At 31.6% G+C, this 22139-nt stretch overlaps 2 protein-coding genes and 1 non-coding gene across 3 annotated transcripts; 1 reads left to right on the top strand and 2 right to left on the bottom strand.

Moving 5' to 3' along the window:
• The first annotated feature begins 5881 nt into the window (after positions 1 to 5881).
• On the top strand, positions 5882 to 7124 carry LOC132759155 (uncharacterized). Its single transcript, XM_060750878.1, has one exon. It carries the CDS (start codon positions 5927 to 5929, stop codon positions 6617 to 6619), a length of 693 nt encoding a protein of 230 aa, XP_060606861.1. The 5' UTR covers positions 5882 to 5926; the 3' UTR covers positions 6620 to 7124.
• A 767-nt stretch (positions 7125 to 7891) lies between these two features.
• Positions 7892 to 9904, bottom strand: LOC132759154 (uncharacterized). Its single transcript, XM_060750877.1, has 3 exons — positions 9876 to 9904; positions 8974 to 9384; positions 7892 to 8618 (listed from the first exon to the last, which is right to left on the bottom strand). The coding sequence occupies exons 2-3, from the start codon at positions 9379 to 9381 to the stop codon at positions 7899 to 7901; spliced, it is 1128 nt and encodes a 375-aa protein (XP_060606860.1). The 5' UTR covers positions 9382 to 9384; positions 9876 to 9904; the 3' UTR covers positions 7892 to 7898.
• A 9622-nt stretch (positions 9905 to 19526) lies between these two features.
• Positions 19527 to 19598, bottom strand: Trnad-guc (transfer RNA aspartic acid (anticodon GUC)). The gene has a single exon. It is a non-coding gene; the product is annotated as a tRNA-Asp (tRNA).
• Between the last annotated feature and the right edge of the window lie 2541 nt (positions 19599 to 22139).

Raw genomic sequence — 22139 nt, 5'->3', positions numbered from 1 at the left:
ACTATTTGATTAACAAGGTATCGCATTTTGACAGATTTGTATTTCCTTGCTGATGTGTTTTGCAGCTTGACCCTTGTTTACTTCAAATGGTAGATCTGTTTTAATGGTGTTGCATTTTCATTGAAGACAAAATGTTAAAGTTTGCGCGCGCCTGATGGGGAGAGTTGGAGGGGGTTCGGTAGAGGCCGATGGGATGGGGCTCTCTTGGTAGAGCACATTTATTATACCTTTCATAAAATGTATACCCATTTTATTCGAGAAGTTTTTGACCTGGCCCTTCTATAGCTGTATTGTCCGTGGGATTTGTGGTCAACTTATTGTCCTTGGGAGTTGTAGTCAGTTGGTTTCGGGTTGCGGGAATGTTTGTATTTGGGATAAGGCGGCTATTGTCAACTGCAATATCTTTGATTATGAGGATAATGAAGATTTACAGACTTTTAAAAATAATATTGTAAGATATTGACATTGTTAGTAACACTTCTCATGTAATTATAGTCAGAGAGTTTTTTTGCATGATATGCTATCCAAAAGAACAGTACATACTTATAATCCAGTTGGTGACGAACATAGGTGCTATAGAATTATTTACTGCCCATTCCAACTTTTTATATACTTAACCATAGACTGGATGTCACTTTTGATGTACAAATTTGAGCCGTGTCATGACAAAACCAACATAATGGGTTTGCGACCAGCATGGATCCAGACCAGCCAGCGCATCCGCGCAGTCTGATCAGGATCCATGCTGTTAGCATATAGCAAGTAGAGAAACTGATAGCGAACAGCATGGATTTTGATGCGTGCAGTCTAGTCTGGGTCCATGCTGGTCGCAAACACAATATGTTGGTTTTGTCGTGACGCGGTGTATGAGATGGTGACATACGAGTATTTGGTCCAGCTCATCGTGTTGAAGCCTATACGGGTGAATCACGTACTCCTCCTTAGTGATTCTTGAGCTTTTGTATAGACAATGCTCTTTCTTAATTTACTAGTTCTTGACCTTTCTGATAGAATGTACTTTATATATTAAAAGTATGGTCAAGTAACAAATATTGACAGAGTCTAAGCTTAGCCCGGTAGGTCGTTGACATTTGCTAGGAAGAGACCAAAAAATTTTAGAAGTAAGCGCTTATACGTTTATGTGACAAAAATGGAACAATACAATCATGTTTTTTTGTGCAAGCAAACTGCATTGGTTAACATTTCAATGACGTTTAATAATTTCCGTTTGTTTGTAAATTTGTTTTGCACAAGAATCATATATACTTGAACTTAATTAAACTGGCCAGTTTAAGCATGTTGTAAGTTTTAAACAAATGATAACAGAAAACATCGATCTTTTCGGGCACTATTCCATTAAAACGAAGCGAGTTGACCCACTGAAATAATCAGCCCATTTAATCATAATCATAAAATCATCGAAAAGGTAATAAGAATGGTTTGTGACTTCAGATTAAAAAGAAAAAAAAGATTGTTAATTTTTAACATTGATCTATTGAGTCTTATGAACATCTGTCTTTGACTGCTGATCCAGAAATCGTCAGTCACTTGCGGGAAATTTGTAATGGGTCACTTGCGGGAAATTTGTAATGGGTCACTTGCGGGACATTGGTATACATGTATGTTAATATACGGAAATCTTGCACATGGTATTTTTCAGTAACTTCAAAAGCGATTTAAGTTGTTTGACAGTTTCATTGGGTAACGCTCAGTAATGTAAAAAAAATCAGTATGGACATAATCTGTCTGAATTCGTTTTGTAAAACACAAAATATGAATGATCGCTTATTTCAATAATTAAAAAACATGAAAAAGAAACACCATGCCAAGCTTATATTTGATTCTATATTTACAAAGTAACCTAAAACAAAAACAGTCACATGTATACCCTATTGCCAAAATCAAGACTAATATATGATAACTGTTATGTTTATTCATAAGTAAAATATTTCATAAGAAATATATAGTTTGAATTTTGGAACTACATTTGTAATTGAATGAAACGAAAATGTACTTGAATGACATATCATACATGTATGCTAATATAAAGTATCATCACTGTAACACTCCATGCTTTATAGTTATCAAACACTTGAATCATGATAGTGAGAATTTTGCTTATTTTCTTTTATTTTAAGGACGATGCCTAACTTCGACACGTCTCTATAATCGTGAAATAAATTGTTTTCACGGCATTTACTGTGAATTCATGACAAGCATCTTCATAAATTGCCAAACATTTCGTTCTGTTGTAAATTGTCAAACACTTCGTTTTGGAGGTATATATGATTTCATGGCGCCCCCTATAATAAGACTTTAACACATCTTCTGATAAAATATTAGATTTCCGTCGCACGTGCTTTGTATCATATCACAACTTATGTAAAATATCATTGTAAATTTGCATGTGTTAAAAACGAGCGATATTTTTTTTTAAAACTTAACATATATTACATGAATATTATATCAATAGATATTTATTCAGGTGCCAGTTCGTGCCTGAAAAAATTTCCGGAAGGGCACATGAGGTCTTCATTCGCCAGTGACGCTGGAATGTCTCCATATGACCTATACTGTGTCGGTGTGACTTAATACCCAATCAAAATATTCATTGCCGTTATACTTGCTTAATAAGTCATATTATTTTCATGTTGTCTTAACCTGTGCAAAGACAAAAGTTCAATGGTCATATGTTTAGCCATAAAGAAACATAAGAACGCCTCAGCAGTGCAGCTCATAGAAAGCGACCGCGTTGTAAAATTTTAATTTACCAACGTGTTGGAAACTGAGCAAAAACCGTCATATTAAAATTTCATGTTTGAATTGAACGTTTGATTCTTGTGTAACAACGGTTAGTATTTCAATGCTTATTTGTCAACAAAGCGTTCGGAAAATGGCACTATCATAAACATTTGTCAGCAGTTTTGAAAGACTTCGATATGAATGGAAGACCCAATTATGAAAAAATAAGGATACACAAATAAACTGCACATTTACTAGTGTTTTAGGCATATCTGTCTTAAAATCGTTTTCAAACTAACATTTGCACCCAATGCAAAACATCAAAATTAGAATGTTTACAATTAATTTGTTATTGAATTTAATGACACATTTTTGTATTTTTTGAATTAGATTAGAATTTATCCATTTGCTTGATTCTGAAATATAAAATATGTTTAATGTCAATACACAGACAAGGAAATATATTTTTTAAATATCCATTGCAATGCAACTTAATAACATACTGATTGACGTTATATGTAAAAAAGTTCAATCAACAAAGAAGAAAATTGTATCAAGCTAGCATAATGAATACAAATTGTATTGTTGTATACCATGTCACATTGTATATCAATCGTAACAACTCGGCAATCTCCGTCAAGTTCTTGAAGTCGCCCGAGGTGTTCCGATTGATTGTATATCTGAGATTGTATAGCAGTTTTGTCTTCGTAGTTTCTGAGACAAATCTAATTAAAACCGTCTTTCAAAACTGTTACAATCATTAACAATACCCTTCTTTATTGAATAATACTTTTATCATTTCTTATTCTAAACATGAGTTCCCAGTCATGACTTGAATTTCAATGTATATATTTGTTTTCTTGTTTGAAATATTGGTTGAAATATATATATGTACATTTAAGAGACATTTTATTTATTAGTTCATGTATACATTATATAGTCAAGTTCCTCATGGGGGGGGGGGGGGGCTTTTAGATAAACAACAGCTCAAGTTCTCCAAAGAACACTGAGCATGCATGAACATCCTCGATAGTATAGTGGTGAGTAACCTTGTCACGCGGGAGACCGGGGTTCTATTCCTCGTCGGGAGAGTTATTGTTTTTTGTTCGATATTTGTTACGTTTGTAAATGATTTTTTTTTTGTTTTAAAAGAAACTATTTAATTATAGAATTTTGTACAGTTTGAAGATTATTTACATTAACGTTTCCATAATGAAAAGTCGGTAAGTGATAGATGAAACAAGTTATAAATATAAGTGATCAAACATTTATACCAATCTAAACATTTAAGATGTGCTGTTGTTGTAGAAAAATCTGGAAACAGTTAAATTCTTGCATTACATAGACGAATGACCTGGACTAATAAAAATGTGAATTGTTTGTTATCATTTTAATTAAATATCTTGCTTCGTTTACTTCTGTATATACGTCGGAAAAAAATCTTTTTCTGTAAGATTGTATATACACGAAATTACGATGAATCACAAATTTAAATCATCAGTATTTAATCTATGGTTGTATAATATTGTATAGAGCATATAGTTATGACAATATTGTTCTATTTTATAAATGGCTTAGACTGATTGATATAGATAGTAACCAGGTCTCGACATTAGCGGTGGTCCGTTGGTCCGATACCACTTGATTTTGGCAAGGACCAGCTAATTTTAAAACTCACTGGTCCGTTGGACCATTTGAATTTTCTGGTTGATGCAAGGCTCATTTAGGAAAATGGCGATTTTGTCAAAAACATTAAAATCATGTGTCCGATGTACATGTATATGATTCATTAATCTCTGATAAGTTAAAGAAGTTCTTAAGTCATCAATAACTTTCATTTTAAGTCGCTTAAATTTTGTTTATGCAAGTTAAAAGAGTTAAGAATTTGTGATTTTAATTTAGGTACAAATTTCATTCAAATGTTGCTAGTAATTATGCATCGTCTGATACCCACGGCGGAACCATTAATATTTATGTTATGTTACGCGAGTATCCGGTGATGGTAATTATATGATATCACAGATATTTACTTATTTACGTGTCCTCGATAGTATAGTGGTGAGTATCCCCGCCTGTCACGCGGGAGACCGGTCGGGGAGTTAAATATTTTCTAACGATTTTTTTATTCATTTTCCCAAAAAAATATGTTTTTCATAGGTTTCATTGAATGCCAGCTTTTAAGTGCTTATTTTCTGCACAGGTTTCCGTAAGACTAAAACTATGGTGATATGTAAATCCTCATTACCACCGTACTGACAGCGTGTGTAAAATTCTGATAATACATTTGTTGTTGAAATTATAAAATTTATTGAACATAGTAAAACTCATAAAAACAATCATTGATAAAATAGTTTATAAGTAAACCGACCAAAATGATTTTATATTAGTTCAGAGACATGAACACTTGGAATACTTTAAAGAGAAACTACAACACAAGGTTGCATCTATATGCATCTAAATTGCTGCCGAGTTGGAATTCTGTGACCTTATCTAAGAAAATGAACGATAATTAAAAAAGTATTCTTTTACTTTAAAAGATTGCTTTCCTTTCTTGATAAACATGTACAATTAAAAGCCAAAATAATAGCTATACTAATGTGCCGAACTTTTACATTCCAACTTATCATGGCGCGTCAATGGTAATGGCTTCTTTGTCAGCAGCCGATATTACTGTCAATGCTGATTCATACAACGTCCAAATAATGAAGGAAATCATCAGTTTTTAAAGTTTTCAGAAAAGTAAATTAGCCACCTACTGATTTTATTTCTGAATATTTCTAGTGTGTGTTTTGTTTAAATCAATATGATATAACAAGATTTATTTCTGTTTTTTTTTTATCCTGAATTAGTTATCCTGAATTGAGGCATTTTAGATATTGTAACAAAGTGTATATTCTGCTTCGTAGAACAGACGACAATGTAATTATATTTTGCTAGATGGCGCTGTTATTATCTAATACTTTGGATATCATTAAAATCGTTTTATGTAAAATATTGATTTAAGAAAAAAAAGTTTTACAACACCTTGTAATATCATAGAATTATGTACATAAATAAATACTAGACTTAACTGATTAATTTAATTAATTAATTAACTTAACTAATTAAGACAACATATTAAGTATAGTCTATTGATATTGAATGTGCTGTTGATGATTATCTAAGCAAACTTAAAATTGATGAAATGATAATTGAAGCTGTTGAAATGAGAACAAAAAAGCAATCACAAAGTGTGTTGTGGCAGAATCTAAGGAAATTCATCCTTACTGCTTCAAACTTTGGCAAAATAATAAAACGTAAAATAAACCCAGATGGACTTATTAAGCAGTTGCTATATTCCAGCTTCTCATCGAAAGCTACCACTTACGGGTCTGAAAACGAAGAAAACGCAATTCTTGCTTATGAGAAACATATGGAAATGTCTGGAAATGCTGTCAAAGTTGAGAAAATGGGTTTACAAATTTGTGACAAGTTTCCTGGATTAGGTGCCAGTGTTGATGGCAAAGTGTTTGACATATCTACAGATAGCTATGGATGTCTAGAAGTGAAATGCCCTATATCTAGAGCTGGACTTACTCTTGAAGAAGCTGTACATAAACAGCCATTTTGCTTGAAGAAAAATGATAAAGGTGAAATTAAATTGAACAGATCTCATGATTACTTTTACCAGGTTCAAGGTCAAATGTTTGTGACAGGGCTAAAGTGGGCAGACTTTGTCGTTTGGCTCAATGACAAAAATGTTTATGTCGAAAGAATTTTATTTGATGAGACAATGTGGAATAAAATTTCACTTCCTAAATTAACTAACTTTTACAGGCAACAGTTTATTCCAGAATTGTTGTCAAGGAGAGTACAAAAACAATTATTAGAAAGATAAAATAAAAGCTTAAAGCACAACGAAAGATAGGAGTGAATAAATAGGCAGTTCGTTAAAGTACATGAACATATTTTGGTTAAGTGCTTAAGTTTTTTGATAGTTATTCACTTATTGCCAAATTACAAATTGAACTCAGTGCACAGAAGTGTTTAAATATTTCTTGATTACAAACATGTAAAGGGATAAAAAAAATATAAATATCATGTGCATACTTTCAATTAAGTGAAATAATGTTAAGAAGTTGTTTGTTACTTGTGGAGCTTCAAGTTTTTTTTCACCTTCTCATTGTCATTTCTTACATAAAAATAAATTAAAGATGTTTTGACATGACAGATGTTTTAGAGTATATGAACAGGCAGTTTTGATGTATATACACAGTCAGGGATATTAATCATTAAAAACTGAAGTAAGGATTGTTAAGAAGTTGTTGGCTACTTGTGGAGGTAGGGTGTTGATTTTTACCTCCTGATTGTAGTGTTTAAAAACAATAACAAATTTTGGTAACAGTACATAAATCTTTTATTGATGCTAAATGAATATTTGACTCTAATAAACATAAGCAATGTCCCTCATAAATTGTGTAACAGTTATATGTCACATGCTATAACACAATATTACTGTATATATTATATTGTTATACATCACTTTTTGTTAAGCAGATTTTTTCTCTATTGTGATAGTCAATAAAATTATGAAATAAAATCTGTTTATTTTTTGGTAAATTTCTTAGTTCATCTCTAATTTTGCACACAGACTTTTCAAGTCTTGTTCACTTTATGTGCTGGTGGCAACAATGGTGGTAAAAAGTTAGTTAAATACGCCACCACTGATACAATTTGTCCGGCAATATGTGAAAGACTTAACGGCATAACACCATCAAGAATATGGTAGTTCTTGATACGCCCTATTTCCCTTTCTACATGAATCCTGACCGATGCTATATCCATAGTCTCTTTCACTTCGCTTGCCGATAGCTGATTTCTTCCATTCAAGAATGGAGGAATGTTGAGTTCTACACCTTTAGGAAGAATATTTTTGATATCAAATCCCCTATCAGCCATTATGTTGTCTCCTGGCTCCAACAGGTCTAAGACCCCACTTTTCTCAGTGATCTCTTTGTCAGATGTTTTACCTCCCCACAAACCAGATATAAATGTAAGTGTACCATTGGGGCTTATACCCACCAAAACTTTCAAAGTATTATTATGCTTATAAGATGACCATGTTTGGGACTGTGTTTCCATTACACTTGAAACTTCTATAAAGATTTCTGTGCAGTCTAGAATAATTCTTGTTGTTGGGTATTGGGCAATTCTAAGGGGATATTTTGGCGTATTAACTTCTGTGATGGAAAGGGAAACAACAATGGGAGTTCATGATGGAGAAAATTGATCCATGTTGTAAATATCTTTGAAAAATATCCTTGTGAAATTCCAAACCGTTCAGAAATGTCCCTTACAAATAATCCAACTTTGAGTCTCACTAACACCATAAAAAGTTCCTCTTTTGTTGAAAAAGTTCTTTTTTTCCCTGGCCTACTGATATTGGCCGTCTGATATTTTGGTACCTCCTCACCAACCTCGCAACGTCCCCGCCAGTAATTCAAACGCTCACTTTTAGTCTTTATATATTCATAAAATGCATTAAATGTTTCAATATTAGGAAAACCTGTATAGAACATAACGGCATGTTTGTCATCACAAATTTTGTCTAGGGAAAATCTATTTGCTTCAAAATCAGTGATAACATTGTTCAGATCACTTATGACACATTGAAGCTGGTCACACTTTTTAATTAAGTTATTGATCTGTTTCTGTAACATTTCTAATTCAGAAACACCCTTGATAGGTGTTGAGTAACTATGGTCTAAGTCATCAACTGAAGTCCCTATACAACTGGTTTCATGAGGTATGATTTCAAAAGGATCAGTTTGGCAAGCCTTGTCTGCTGTACCGATATAAAATTCAGATTCCTCTTCAGCATCAGACTTGAACATATTCTGAAAATAAAAAGTTTTTAGAACAATTCAAATTTTTATTTTGGTTTAACATGAAAGAGTTAAGAAATACTTGTTTTGTTGGATTTAATGGCACACAAAGGTAATAAACAAATTTTCCAGCTGTACTGACAAATGCATGCCAGGTTAGCTTCATTGTTTTCAGGCTGTGCATTATTTCAGCACTTAAATAGAATCACTGATGCTCACCGAGAATCAAACACTATTGAAATAAATAATAATCCTCCCTAACTTCAACTAAAATAATATAAAATAATTAAAATTCTGCATATATCAATTAAGAATACTTTCACGGAATACAAAAAGTAAATATTTTTTTAATTGATTTGGTACTTACATAGTTTGGTAAAGGTGTGGCAATGTAAGTCTCTTCTTCCTCCAAGGATTTAAGTGGTGAAAGTGGAAACCGCTCTTTAGGAGGTTTGCGGGTACAAATCTTTGACCAGTCAAACACTGATGGCTCAACATCGGGCTTCAAACACCATCGCTTACTGTTCAGAGCAATTTTTATATCATTCTCTTTAAAATGTTCATGACATATAACTGTCCTTGGAGTCAACTTGAAGCCATCCCTACCATCTTGCCTTTTAATCAAATTGCACCATCTGTCTCGATACTTTTTTTCTTCAATCACACGCTTTGGTATGTTGAAAAAGTGAACACCTGTTAGATTGTTTTCTTTGTCATATCTACAGTTGCTACATGCATATACACAGCACATCTGGCCACGACTCTTAGAAGTCATTTTCTGAAACAAAAGAATTTCAAATATATTGCTTTTCATAAAAAAGAAAATTATAGTAGGGTCTTCATGCCATGTGTAAACATAAATATATTTAATGAGGTACATGTATATAACTTATTAAATATATTCATGTGTACTGTACAGTATACACAGGATGAAAATTACATTTGAACTCTTCAAATATCTGCTTTCAATCGTTAAAATTAAAAATGTCACGCATATTGCAATAGAGATACAAGATGATAATTATTTTTTATTTCAATACTGTAAGCTTGTACTAAGTTTATGCACCCATGGAAAGCGCTAGCCTAGACATATTTCGTAAGTGGGTGGGGTAAATTGTTCTTCGTCTACAAAATATTAAATCAGTAATTAATAATCTTCATATCGTATAAATCATTCAATACCTCATCAATTTAAAAGTTACAATAATTAATTAAGGTCAGCATCGTGTTTCCAAACTGTTAACTTTGATCAAAGTGAAAGTTTCATACCTGTTTACTTTCGTTTCGTTTCCGGGTTTGCGGCGATCGATACGTTATTTTGAGCGAAGTAAATGGTATGCAATCCGGTCAACTCGTCCCCTGGTCAACTCGTCCTCTGGTCAACTCGTCACCTTTATGGTCAACTCGTCCCCTACTTTTGGTCAACTCGTCCTCAAAGAGTCAACTCGTCCCTAATATGGTCAACTCGTCCCCTACTTTCGATCTATTCGTCATTATTATGTTGTAAATCAATGTCTTTAAATAGTTCTTTTATGTAAAATTTTATAACAACCTTTGGCACGATTTTCACGCGATTTGTATAATTTCAAATTAAAGACACGCGTTCTTTAAATATATAAATACGTATCCAACCACAGAGGCAAATGTGTCTTTAATCCTATTATCAAATTACTATGTGTTTACTTTAATAACCAAAGGCACGTGTCATGATATATTTAATTAACAACCAAAAAAAAAAACTCCAGATTTTCGCATACAAAAAGCGTCAAAATATGTCCAATTCAGTAATCTTATAATAGATTACTTTAACAGTCTATAATAATTTATGAACTATATGAAAAACAAATAATAATAAAATATAGGGGACGAGTTGGGGACGAGTTGACCAGGGGACGAGTTGTCCAAGGGACGAGTTGACCAAAAAGGTGACGAGTTGACCAGAGGACGAGTTGACCAGGGGACGAGTTGACTCTGAATCAATGGTATGAACTCAAATGAAGCAAAAGAATGCAAAAGAAAGGTTAAATCAACATTTTTTCATAAATGACTTCTTTGTATGAAAAAGAACAATTACTAATTTTGAAAATAATGTTAAACGTGTAAAACGGATGCATGCTCCGATAAGCATTAGACACTATCACGCTCTGCCTCGTTTTGGATATTTTGGTACCACGTGACTTTTACCTGAAAGCCGATAAGGCTTATTGGGAAAAGGGTCTATTGCAATCGAATTTAAATATTTTGAAGCTTTATTGTGATAAATGGGGCCTAGGGATCAACACAGATAAAACTAAAACAATGGTTTTTAAGAAGAGAGGAAGCATCAGAGAAAATGAAAAATGGTCATAAGATAATACTTTATTAGAGACTGTTGATAACTTCAACTATTTGGATGTAGTCTTTAACTATACGGGGTCTTTTCAACGTCATAATCAGTATGCTATAGGAAAAGCTATCAAAGCCCAAAATATTTTACTTCTTAATATTAACATATATGATGTGACCCCTTCCGTTTCACCCCAACTCTTTGATGCATTTGTTGCCTCAACATTAAATTATTCTTGTGCAATATGGGGTTTTACAAAGTTACACAATCTAAGGATATAGAAAGGATTCACTTGAAATTCTGCCAGTCATTGTTCGGCGTAAAATACAGTTCGTGTACTGCAGCAGTTTATTCGGAGTTATATCCGATATCCTCTCTATGTTAAAAAATATGTACATATTCATCATTCAAATAATAATATCTTAAGGTCTCTTTTTATTCATCAATAAGTCTTCATGATAATGGTTATAACTTCTGGGCAGCTAATGTTCATTCTATTTTAAATGAATATGGATTCACAGATGTATGGCTCAACCCATTGCAATACAGCCCAAAAGAGTTCGTTGAAATATTCAAACGTAGATTAGTTGCTTGTTTTATACAAAAGGTAAATGCAGACATTAAGTTTAGTCTACTTCTGTCTAATCTGTATGTACATTTGATTAACAAATTTGAACCTGCATTTTATCTTGATAATTTATTTATTAAATCCTACAGACAACATTTATCTCGTATTAGGTTATCTTCTCATAAATTAAAGATAGATGCAGAGAGGTATGGTCCTAATAGTCATCCACTTTCAGAAAGAAAATTTGAATAATGTAATCTTCAAGAAATTGAGGATGGATTTCATTTTATTATCACTTGCAATTGTTATACTTCATTACGTAGGGAGTTCATTAAGCCATATTTATACAAAAGGCCGAGAATGTTTCAATGTTTGCAGCTTTTGAAGTAAAAAAATCATATTATTTGCTACTAAGCGTCGATATGACCTAATTAATATTACCATTTAAAAAACTATTTCTACCAGTATGTGCATGCTAATTATGCTCCTTAATAGCGGCAAAATGGTATTTATCATGTATTTTAAATCGTTGATTCACTGCATATCAAATACATAAGTCATTTTTTGCAACGTATTAATTAGAGCAATGCTAACTTTGTATTGTTTAAATATGGATTTAAGAACATTCTCCATATATACTTTTGTTTAACAATGTTTGTTTTCATTATGATCGTACCATGATTATGCTTTATGTATTACGTGTTTTGTATTATGACTATGTACAAATATGTATACGTCTATAAAAAAATAAATTATATCTGTCTTATGCAAAACTGCAAACAACGCAATACTTATCAGTTTTAGAAGTGACACTACTGATTCTAATTAATCAGAATGTATCTCGTGATTGACATTCCGGGAACCGTCAAATAAACATCGTGTCACACTTGATTTTTACCACTTTCTGGTAAATAAACGAATAATTAATCTATTGAGTTTTCTGGTAATAAGTTGTTCAAATAATTTGGTCAGTTGATTAAGGATGACACGATTTTATTCACCAAGAATCAAATTGCTTAATTAAATTGCAGGAAAAAAATCTAGGCCGACAACGTTCATGTTTTTTATGTTATATGAATAAACGCTGTCAAATCACTCAATTATACTGTATATTATTTGATATAAAGAGTAGGCTTAATTTTTCGTTGGTAAGGCTAATACCTTCTTTAATAATTTAACTGACTGACGTAAATTAATTCGCCCTGCCTAACTTTTAAGCATTCAGTTGGAGAACGAGTTTATACTAGATGCCCATGACAATGCTTTGTCCTCAATTAGATATAGGTTTGTGCTCATTAGTAAAACAAAATTTAATTACATTACATTGCAATTGGTCTTGAACGGTGCTTTATATGCTTACAAATGAACAACAACAAATTTAGTGTTTACAAATTGTTTTTATACTAGAGGATACGTTTGAAATACTGTTATCCTATTGGACAAAAGAAATTCACTATTTTCACGGCATTCACGAGCTGACTGTGATTACATGACTGTTATCTTGATAAATTGGCGCCATTGCCGAAACACTTCATTCTTTAGTTCCACACTTGTATTTCAAGTTTTCACGGCGCAATATTTAAAAAAGTTTAACACTTCGTCTGACAAAAATATCAAATATCCGTCGTGCGTATTATTGATCATATCACAACTTTGTAAACTTGCACGAATATATTCATTGTGTTGAAGATAAACGTGAACGTTTTTACCTAATATTTAACAATACAAACATATTATTTTTGGTAAATACATATAGTTTTCTACCAACTCATGATCAATGCCTTTACAATCATTGCTTCCATTGTACGCATATAAGTGGCTGGGTCATTGCTCTATATAATATCACACACTTCACATATTTCAACAGATCAAAACAGCTATTTTATTAAATTATTATATACATAATACATCGTCATTCAAATATCTATACGATCATGATCACACAAAAATACAATATAGTGGCAACTGTATTTTAACGCCTCCAAATCAGTTGTATTACAATAACATTTTTTTCCAATTTTTTCAATTAAGGATTGTCAGGGAAGGTAATTCAGATTTACCTCGAGTTTCAAATAAAGTCAATTTTTACAGTTCACTTACGGAAACAATTATTTCAGAAAAAAATCATTCGAACCCATGCTTGAAACCATATGTTTGATTGTTCAATTACATTGTCGCGTTCTGACTAAAATATGGCGGCAATTCGCTAATTGGCTGTCAGCAAAATTTAGACTCGTTCGCAGACAAAGACCACACTCTGAAATCAGTTTACACCCTGAAAGAGTGATGCCATCCCATGGAAATTTCACGAGGTGATCAAGTAAGATAAGACCTCTCAATACATGTTCCTCCTAAATATGAATATTTTCAATAATTGGTTAAAGTGTTTTACTAAAATATATGGAATTTCCCTTAGAAAGAAAATATTAAAATAATTTCTACTTAAAATTAGGAAATGGGACATAACTATTAATTTGCAATTTTGCATTGATATCAAGGAACAAACAAACCAATAGTTAAGATAAGGATTTCCAATGTTATGTTTAACAAAATAAGTTATCTGCCACTGAAATGACCTAAAATAACAAAACCTTCAAGGGCACTCAAAGAGAGTCAGTTGACCCCCATTTTTATAACATGGGATTCAATTTTGGCAAAATATTAACTTATTTTGATTTAACTTGTATACACGTCGATCGTCCTCATAAGGCGGGGATACTTCATTCAGTTTACACATGCGCATTTCGTTCCAAACTCTTAATTATTAAGTTTTCGAGACAAAATTTGCCTGTCTATATGATTTAGAAGGGCATTTGTTTTGAAAATTCGAGAGATTTCATTGGTCGGCAAATGAAGCTGAACACTTATCTTGGATGGGCACAATGTCACATTAAAATAGCAGTATTTGAAGTTAAAATAATTAAGAACAGTCCTAAATAAACTAATAATCCTGTCTGATCCTGAATAATAGAAAAATGTCGTCGTCTTGTTATATTTCCGCACAAAGGTTCAAAATTATCTTTAGAAAAATATTCCCAGAAATTGTTAAATAGGTGCATTAGTTTCTCACGAAGTATAATTAATTCCAATATTCCTGGTAATAATCACTAGTCAGAGTAAATCTAATTAAAAATTTACATTCAAAGCATCTAAGAATATTGTGCATCTCTAATCTATTAATATTATAACAAACATTAATCCATAAAGAACGTCAAAAATGTTGCAGACTCGGTTTAATTAACCTTGTACATAGACGGTAATGAAATGTGCAAGCTACCGTTCATACCCCTAGCACCGGCTTAAATCGATGCATTTTTTTTTAATAAGTTTGCTTTTAAGATTTAAAACCTTGTCAGTTATTTTCTTAAAACATAATTACTTTATTAATTCAGAACATTTCTCTTTATCTGTAAGTCATTTGCACTATTTTTCACTTTTAATTACTAGATTGTATAAACTATCATTTTAATCATTATTTATCAGCATTGTCAACATCAACAATGAAATACCATCAGGCTTTTAGTTTTTATCATTTGACTAGTACAATGTAGTAGAATTGTTAATTGTAACATTTATTGGCATGTCCTCTCCTCCCCCTTCACCACCCTTGTGCCTTCCCCCTAATATGTTTCGGTACCTTCTGAGAAACTTTCTAGTGTGTCTGAGTTGTGTCGGGGCTGTTTTCTTTGAATGCCGCCTTGCCTTGTTGATCTTTGTTCTCAATTGTTAGTAAAAATATCGCAAATAGACTGATTTCTACTCTTTCTTAACTTTTAAGTTAATGCCACCTTAATTGAATTATGCGTTGTTTTCGGAAATGACAGTAATTAAGGACACTTAATTTGATTAATAGCAGAAGAACGTCACATTTAAATCCACAAGAGACCCTGCTAATAAAAGTAATCCTTAAAGTGCATAAAAATCAGATGATGTAATAAGAAAGTGTTTAAAAAAATAAATTAAACTCTGATAAAACATTGTATCAAATCGTAACAAAATATTGTTTTGGAATACGAAACCACATGTTGTCTTGTTGTTAAATTACTATCGATTTGACTTATTACCTTTTTTGCTCATATAAGGTATAAAGTCTTTATTTAAAAAAAATGTGTAAAATAATGAATTGAAAGATCTACATTGGGTAGAGATGTTTCCGCCACGCAGCCACTAAGGCCAGAAGTAGAGCAGCTACAATTAAAGGTCAACTGGAAAGACACCCTGTAGGGCAGTTACAAAGGTCAACTGGAAGGACACTCATTAGGTCAGCCCCTTTGCCAACATATAACATATATTAATAAATACAGAATTTTATTTAATTTGCATTTAAGATTTACCTTCCCTATAGTACAATCCTGCAATTAGTACAGTTATGATAATTTTAGTGTTTTGTGTGAATGTCAAAATACCATTTTGTTTACATTTTGCTACAATTATGACAGTTGACTTTACGTTCAGTGCTTTTTTCTTCAGATAATAAGCATCTCACATGTTCTTATTCAATTATTGCAACATTATAAAATATTACATATGACCCCTTTCTATTTTATATTTTTTATTTATTTCCGAAGCATGATGTGCTTTAAAGATGTGAGCAATTTAGAAATGCATGTTAAACGAACTGATGACGACCCTCAGATAAAAGCAACATGCTCATTGGCTACATCAGACAAAGTTAATTCAAATTGACATCTCGTGTAAGAAATGATCATAATTAAGAACTTTTACTGATTTATGTATTAATGGTAGCCAGGAAAACCAGTAAGCAACAAAGTGTGTAAAATTAGTTAAATTAGTTAAATCTCTTTTTTTTCTATTCGAAAATTTGTAATGATGTAGACAAACTAATGAAATGTCCCTCGATTGAAACCAATCTATAATTGTTAACGTAATGAAACAATTAGCATTAATTTTCATTAGTGTTGAACAAACTGCACAGATAGCAGCAAAAATACACAATCACTTGTTAATCTGACAAGGAAATAATTAAACATCACGTGTATGAACATAATTAAGAGCTTTTACTGTTTAATGTATGAATTATCGTCAGGAAATAAATAATCATCGAATTGTAGTAAATAAGTATATATATGATTTTATCATGTAGACAAACTAATGGAAATATCTCTAAATAAAACCTTAATTGTTTTTGACCGTACTGAAAAACTTCAGCATAATTTTAATTAAGACGTGTTGTATCACTAATATGTAAAGTGGTTAAACACTTGAAGAGATATCCTGTTTCCTGGTTTTTACCTATCTTTTAATGAAATTGACAGGAATACTCTATTATAATGTTCATTTTAGATATATAGCATGTTAACAAGGACAAAATGCAACTCTAAAGATATTTGACTCACGATTTGCGCTCGAAAGTCTTTTACCAAACACATTGCGTCAATGATTCTGAAAAACAATATGTCTTTATCATGTTATTGATGTCTTCTTTAAAATTTTTCATTTAATACGGAAAGCATTCATGGCTCATATTATCAAAGTAACTTTTATCATTTAGAAGAAAGCTTCATTAATCTGATTATTTTTTAAAATATAACTTAAGATACTTTTAGTGTTCGATCACGATCACAGAAAGTAGACGTGTTTCTTCACATTGATCAAGCAAATGTAATTTTACACAGTAAAAATAAAATATTTAATATCTCATTCCACCAATCTGGTTTCTTCCAATAAAATCAACGTTGTCATCATCAAAGTATAGTATGTCCTTTTTCAGTGTGCCCATACCACATGACTTTCCCTTTTTGCAATATTCGTGATGATATAAGTATCTTTATACTCATCGATATTATATAAATAGTCAAATATGACGGATACTTATACCATATAAAAATTTATTTCGATCTTTCAATGAAACAATCAAAAAAATTTATAAGCATGAACCTGTATTTTGTTTAAATTAAGTGGACAATCCTCAATAGTATGGTGGTGAGTATCTGCCTGTCTCGCGGGAGACCGAAGTTCAATTCCCTGTCGGGGAGGCTAATTTTTTCACATTGTGAACATTTTACACTGCCACGAAAGATACAAAATCATGTATCTGTAATATCTCTAATAATATATCTGAGAAACATCGCAGAATTTTTTTATTTCCTATCGTTTGCGAGTAACACACATTTAAACAAGTATTTAGATACGGCTATGTTGATTTGTTGCTCCTCATTTCTCTGTTTGATTTATCAATATGCTCACATGTGAGTTTCTACAATTTTGTTTCCGCTCGGTAAAAGTCAAATGTTGATTTTCCCATACTTTGATGGCGGATAAACGTCCAGTCTTTATCGTCACAGTAGTGACTTCCTGTTTTGCCTGTTGTGGTAAATTAGAAACTTTATTATCTCTAGAGGTCGTCATCAGTTCATAGAACCTCGACATACAAGTTTGAAAAAGAAACAATCACACTGGTCTTCCTCAAGGAATGCTCTTGTTTACAAGTCTTTCTAAGTAATTCATAAGAATATACCTAGAGGAGATATGACTTTATAGCTGTAAACTGTTATGTTCCTTATTGTATGTTGATATAACTATGTAGTTGGTGATTTGCGTGTCATCTCATTGTATAACTGATACACAATTTGCTCAATGTTGCTGTATTACGTATTACTAGTGCTATTAATATATTCAAAAACGAAGATAAAATCTGATGTACAGATAACTTGGACGACTTCACTAAGTCTTTCTTACGGAGTTGTCGCAGAAAGTTGAGTTGTTTTTATTTGTGTTATTTGCATATAATGATGCTACTTAAAATTTTGACTAAAGCTATCTGTTTCTGGTGTTTCCCGTATTTATGGGACTTTTCCATTTTGTTAATACCTTATCTAATTCAATTTGTTCAGTAAATAACAGAGATACTATTCAACAAAAATGATTTTTTTACAAATATATGCCAAACATAAGTAATTCACGAAACATCACATTCTTATCTTTTATCTCTACACTCTTTCTATCATCACTATTCGCTTTTTTGTAATCTCTAAAAAATAAACCATTTCTTAATGACCCAGGATAAAGTGCGGGAAAATTTGACTAATGGATAACAGCGTGAAAGAAAATGTCAAACAATCTTAAAAAACAAATGCCTTCAAGAAGTTTCTCGCTTATTGACGATGAAACATATCTGTACCTACTATTATCTTAAAATTTTGTCTATGGATAAATGAAAGCTATTATAAATTATAAAAGAAGTTTTTTACTTTGTTTTCTTAAACTAAAAGTTTTAATATTGCTTATAATATCAGGAACATGGGGGTCAAGCAGTGCAAGTAAAAGTTAAGCTTCTCAAGTTTAATCTTAATACACAATTGTTGTTAGTATTCATGAAATCTATTTCTTTCTTATATCAAAATTGTTCGAAGTCAACATTATTCTTCCACATCGTCCAAATAACGTTAACTGTTAAATAATGCATTCAATCTAATTAGCAATCAGCGACATTGTTTTATTATAAGAATTGTATGGATGTAATATGCAAAAATTTAGCTACTTGTATTTATGCAGGCGACATATTACTGGTGTTTATACGTCTGCAACATGAATAATGTTTTGCATTTTGCCATTGTTTCATAATAATATCTAAGACAAGAATATCATACTTTAATGTATTGTAAGATTTAACAGAAAGAGTCAATATAATGATTTCTTTGTTGTTGTAAATGCGTATTTACTTGAAAACAATATACTGCCTCCTTCAGATAATAGTAAAGTATATTTGAATCACAGACCTTTGTGAATACGACTAATTTGTTAAATTATTTCTACCAGACAAAGGTCAATTTATTATAATTAGTATCAAAACCAATATTGAAATTGCGTACACATTAATGAAATGTTCATCATTTTACCGAACTAAGAGGAAATGATTGTTATATCATTATCATCCATATAGCCATAGTTAATTTTCTTCTATTATCCTATCCCACCACTGAAAAAATAAAGACATTTCATTGACTAGAAAAACCTTCCTCTTTGATGTAGCAAAATAAATATCTTCATTTGAAAATAAAAACACCTCCCCGACGGGGAATTGAACCCCGGTCTCCCGCGTGACAGGCGGGGATACTCACCACTATACTATCGAGGATTCGTTATGTTCACTTTATAATAAACAAGTTGTCTTGTTCTGATTATGAAGTATTCGTTATTTGCTCATCTAAACATAGTCTGACATATAGTTATACATTTTTGTTTGAAGATTAAACATTTTAGATAACAATAGAGAAAATATATTTCAAACTCTTATATCAACTTCCTTTTTACAGCCAATGTTTTGCTTTCAACATTGGAGAAAGCTTAATTGCCAGTCTGTATAAAATACATTATATAAAAAAGAACTAACAAAATTTCTATCTTTACTACAATCATTGACTATATGTGGTCATACAATAATTTTGTAAACAGTTAAGAAAAGTATATTATATATAAAAACTGTTATTCTACATATAAATCTGCTAAAATCTCCTTGTAGCTGATAAAATATTTGCATTATGCCAGATTTAAGCTGTCAATTATTTCAATATTTCAACAAATCTAGTTACCAATCAGCGACATGATTTTATGATAGTAATTGCGTTCATGGAAAACTGATACAATCAACTTTCTGTAAGAATACAGTACAATACGAATAAAGTCAGGTATTTTAAGCTTATTCTTTGCGACACTGAATAAGAAATATATTTTTGCAATGGTTGGTACCGACAAAAATATAATTATAAAGTGTAAGGAGTTCATTAAAAACAACAGTACAATTGCCTTACCAAAATAGAATGACAATAGTATCGGAGGAAACAATTCAAAATCTTGTTGATGTATTTCCCATTTATTAGTTTTTACAATAATTTTAAACAGTTAATTTTAACCAGCAGATATAATGTCTACATGTAATACATTTTAGAAACCTTTTTACGCATAAACCTGCTTGATATCCTTTTCGCATTATTTGAAACACATGTACTTGTACTAAATTGGTTATTAACTTTGAATTTTAGAAATTGCAACTATTTTCAAAAATTGAGACACTTAACTAGAATAACCACGAAAATATATAATTTGTATTTTATACCACTTTGATATTTTTACTCGTCTTTATATATTTCATGCCCAAAATTGTGAAATTTATTTCAAAAAAGGTACTTATTATAATCTACCTGATGTATAATCAGACATATAACAAATAACCATCTCCTGACATCAATTCAAACATATTTAAAATGTTAGCCTGTGTATAAACGGTACTTAACAGCAAGCTATCGTCCACATCCCTTAGAACCGGATTAAGCAGAATACAATATATTTTGAAACATCCGAAGATGTGATCATAAGGCGGTTTTTGAAACTTAGTCATCAAATATGTAATTATTGTATGACCACATATAGTCAATGATTGTAGTAAAGATAGAAATTTTGTTAGTTTATATAATGCATTTTATACAGACTGGCATTTAAGCTTTCTCCAATGTTGAAATATACGAGTAAAAGCTTTTTAATATAATCATTTCTTACACCAGTTCGTCTGTTATGACATTCACAATCTGTGATAAGTTTGAACTACATGTTTTAATTGAATTTGTTTACTCTCAAACAGTTTGACCATTATGATGTATATAATCTCTGTTTCATTGCTAAACGAAAACACCATATTTCAAAGTTCAAAATCCAAATTGTCAAATCAAAGGACAACGAAAAGCAATCAAAACTCGACAAAGATCTTAAAATCGGGGCTCCTATCGACGAAGCTGACATGTGGCAACAAATACAGAAATGTTAGATATGCTAGCTTCTAAGGAATACCTTTCAATAACTGGAAAATCCTTTCTCTTTGATGTAGCAAAAATAAATAAAATATCACCATAGGAAAAGACAAAACACCTCCCGACGGGTAATTGAACCCCGGTGTCCTGCGTGATAGGTGGGGATCTTCACCACTTTACTATCGATGTGTCTTTTTTCATCTTATAATAAACAAATTGTCTTGTTCTAATGCCAACTGGAAAGACACCCTTTAGGGCACTAAGGATAAATGCAAGGACATACTGTAGGGCAGCCACTAAAGCCAACTGGAAAGAAAACCTGTAGGGCAATAAGGTCTAATGGAAGGACATTATGTAGGGCAGCCACTAAGATTAACAGATTAACAGAAAGCTTTGAAAGGTAGGTATGGTAACAAAGAATAGATTCAATAGTGGACTGTTCATAAAATTAAATAATACACAACTTCCACCCTCTTATTTGACATTCTTCTACCGAATGACCAAAAAGTAAAATTGTCGGTCTGGCTAATAGTGTGTAGTAAAAGTGCCATTAATTTACATGACATGTATCAATAAATACAGAATTTTATTAATTTTGCGTTTAAGATTTACCTTCCCCAAAAGTATAACCCTGCAATTAGTACAGTTATAATGATTAACTGTTTTGTGTGAATGTCAAAATACCACTTTGTTTACATTTTGCTACAATTATGACAAATTACCTCACCTTCAGCGCTATTCACTTCAGATGATAAGCATTTCACATGTTCTTATTCAATTATTATAACATTATAAGAAACATATTGCCCCTACCTATATTCATTTCCGAGGCATGATGTGCTTTAAAGATGTGAACGATTTTGAAATCCATGTTA

The sequence above is a fragment of the Ruditapes philippinarum genome, unplaced genomic scaffold (genome assembly GCF_026571515.1).
Source record: "Ruditapes philippinarum isolate M1 unplaced genomic scaffold, ASM2657151v2 ctg450_1_1_1_1, whole genome shotgun sequence".
Taxonomy (NCBI): Eukaryota; Metazoa; Mollusca; class Bivalvia; order Venerida; family Veneridae; genus Ruditapes; species Ruditapes philippinarum.
This window is presented reverse-complemented; position numbering and strand designations above follow the sequence as displayed.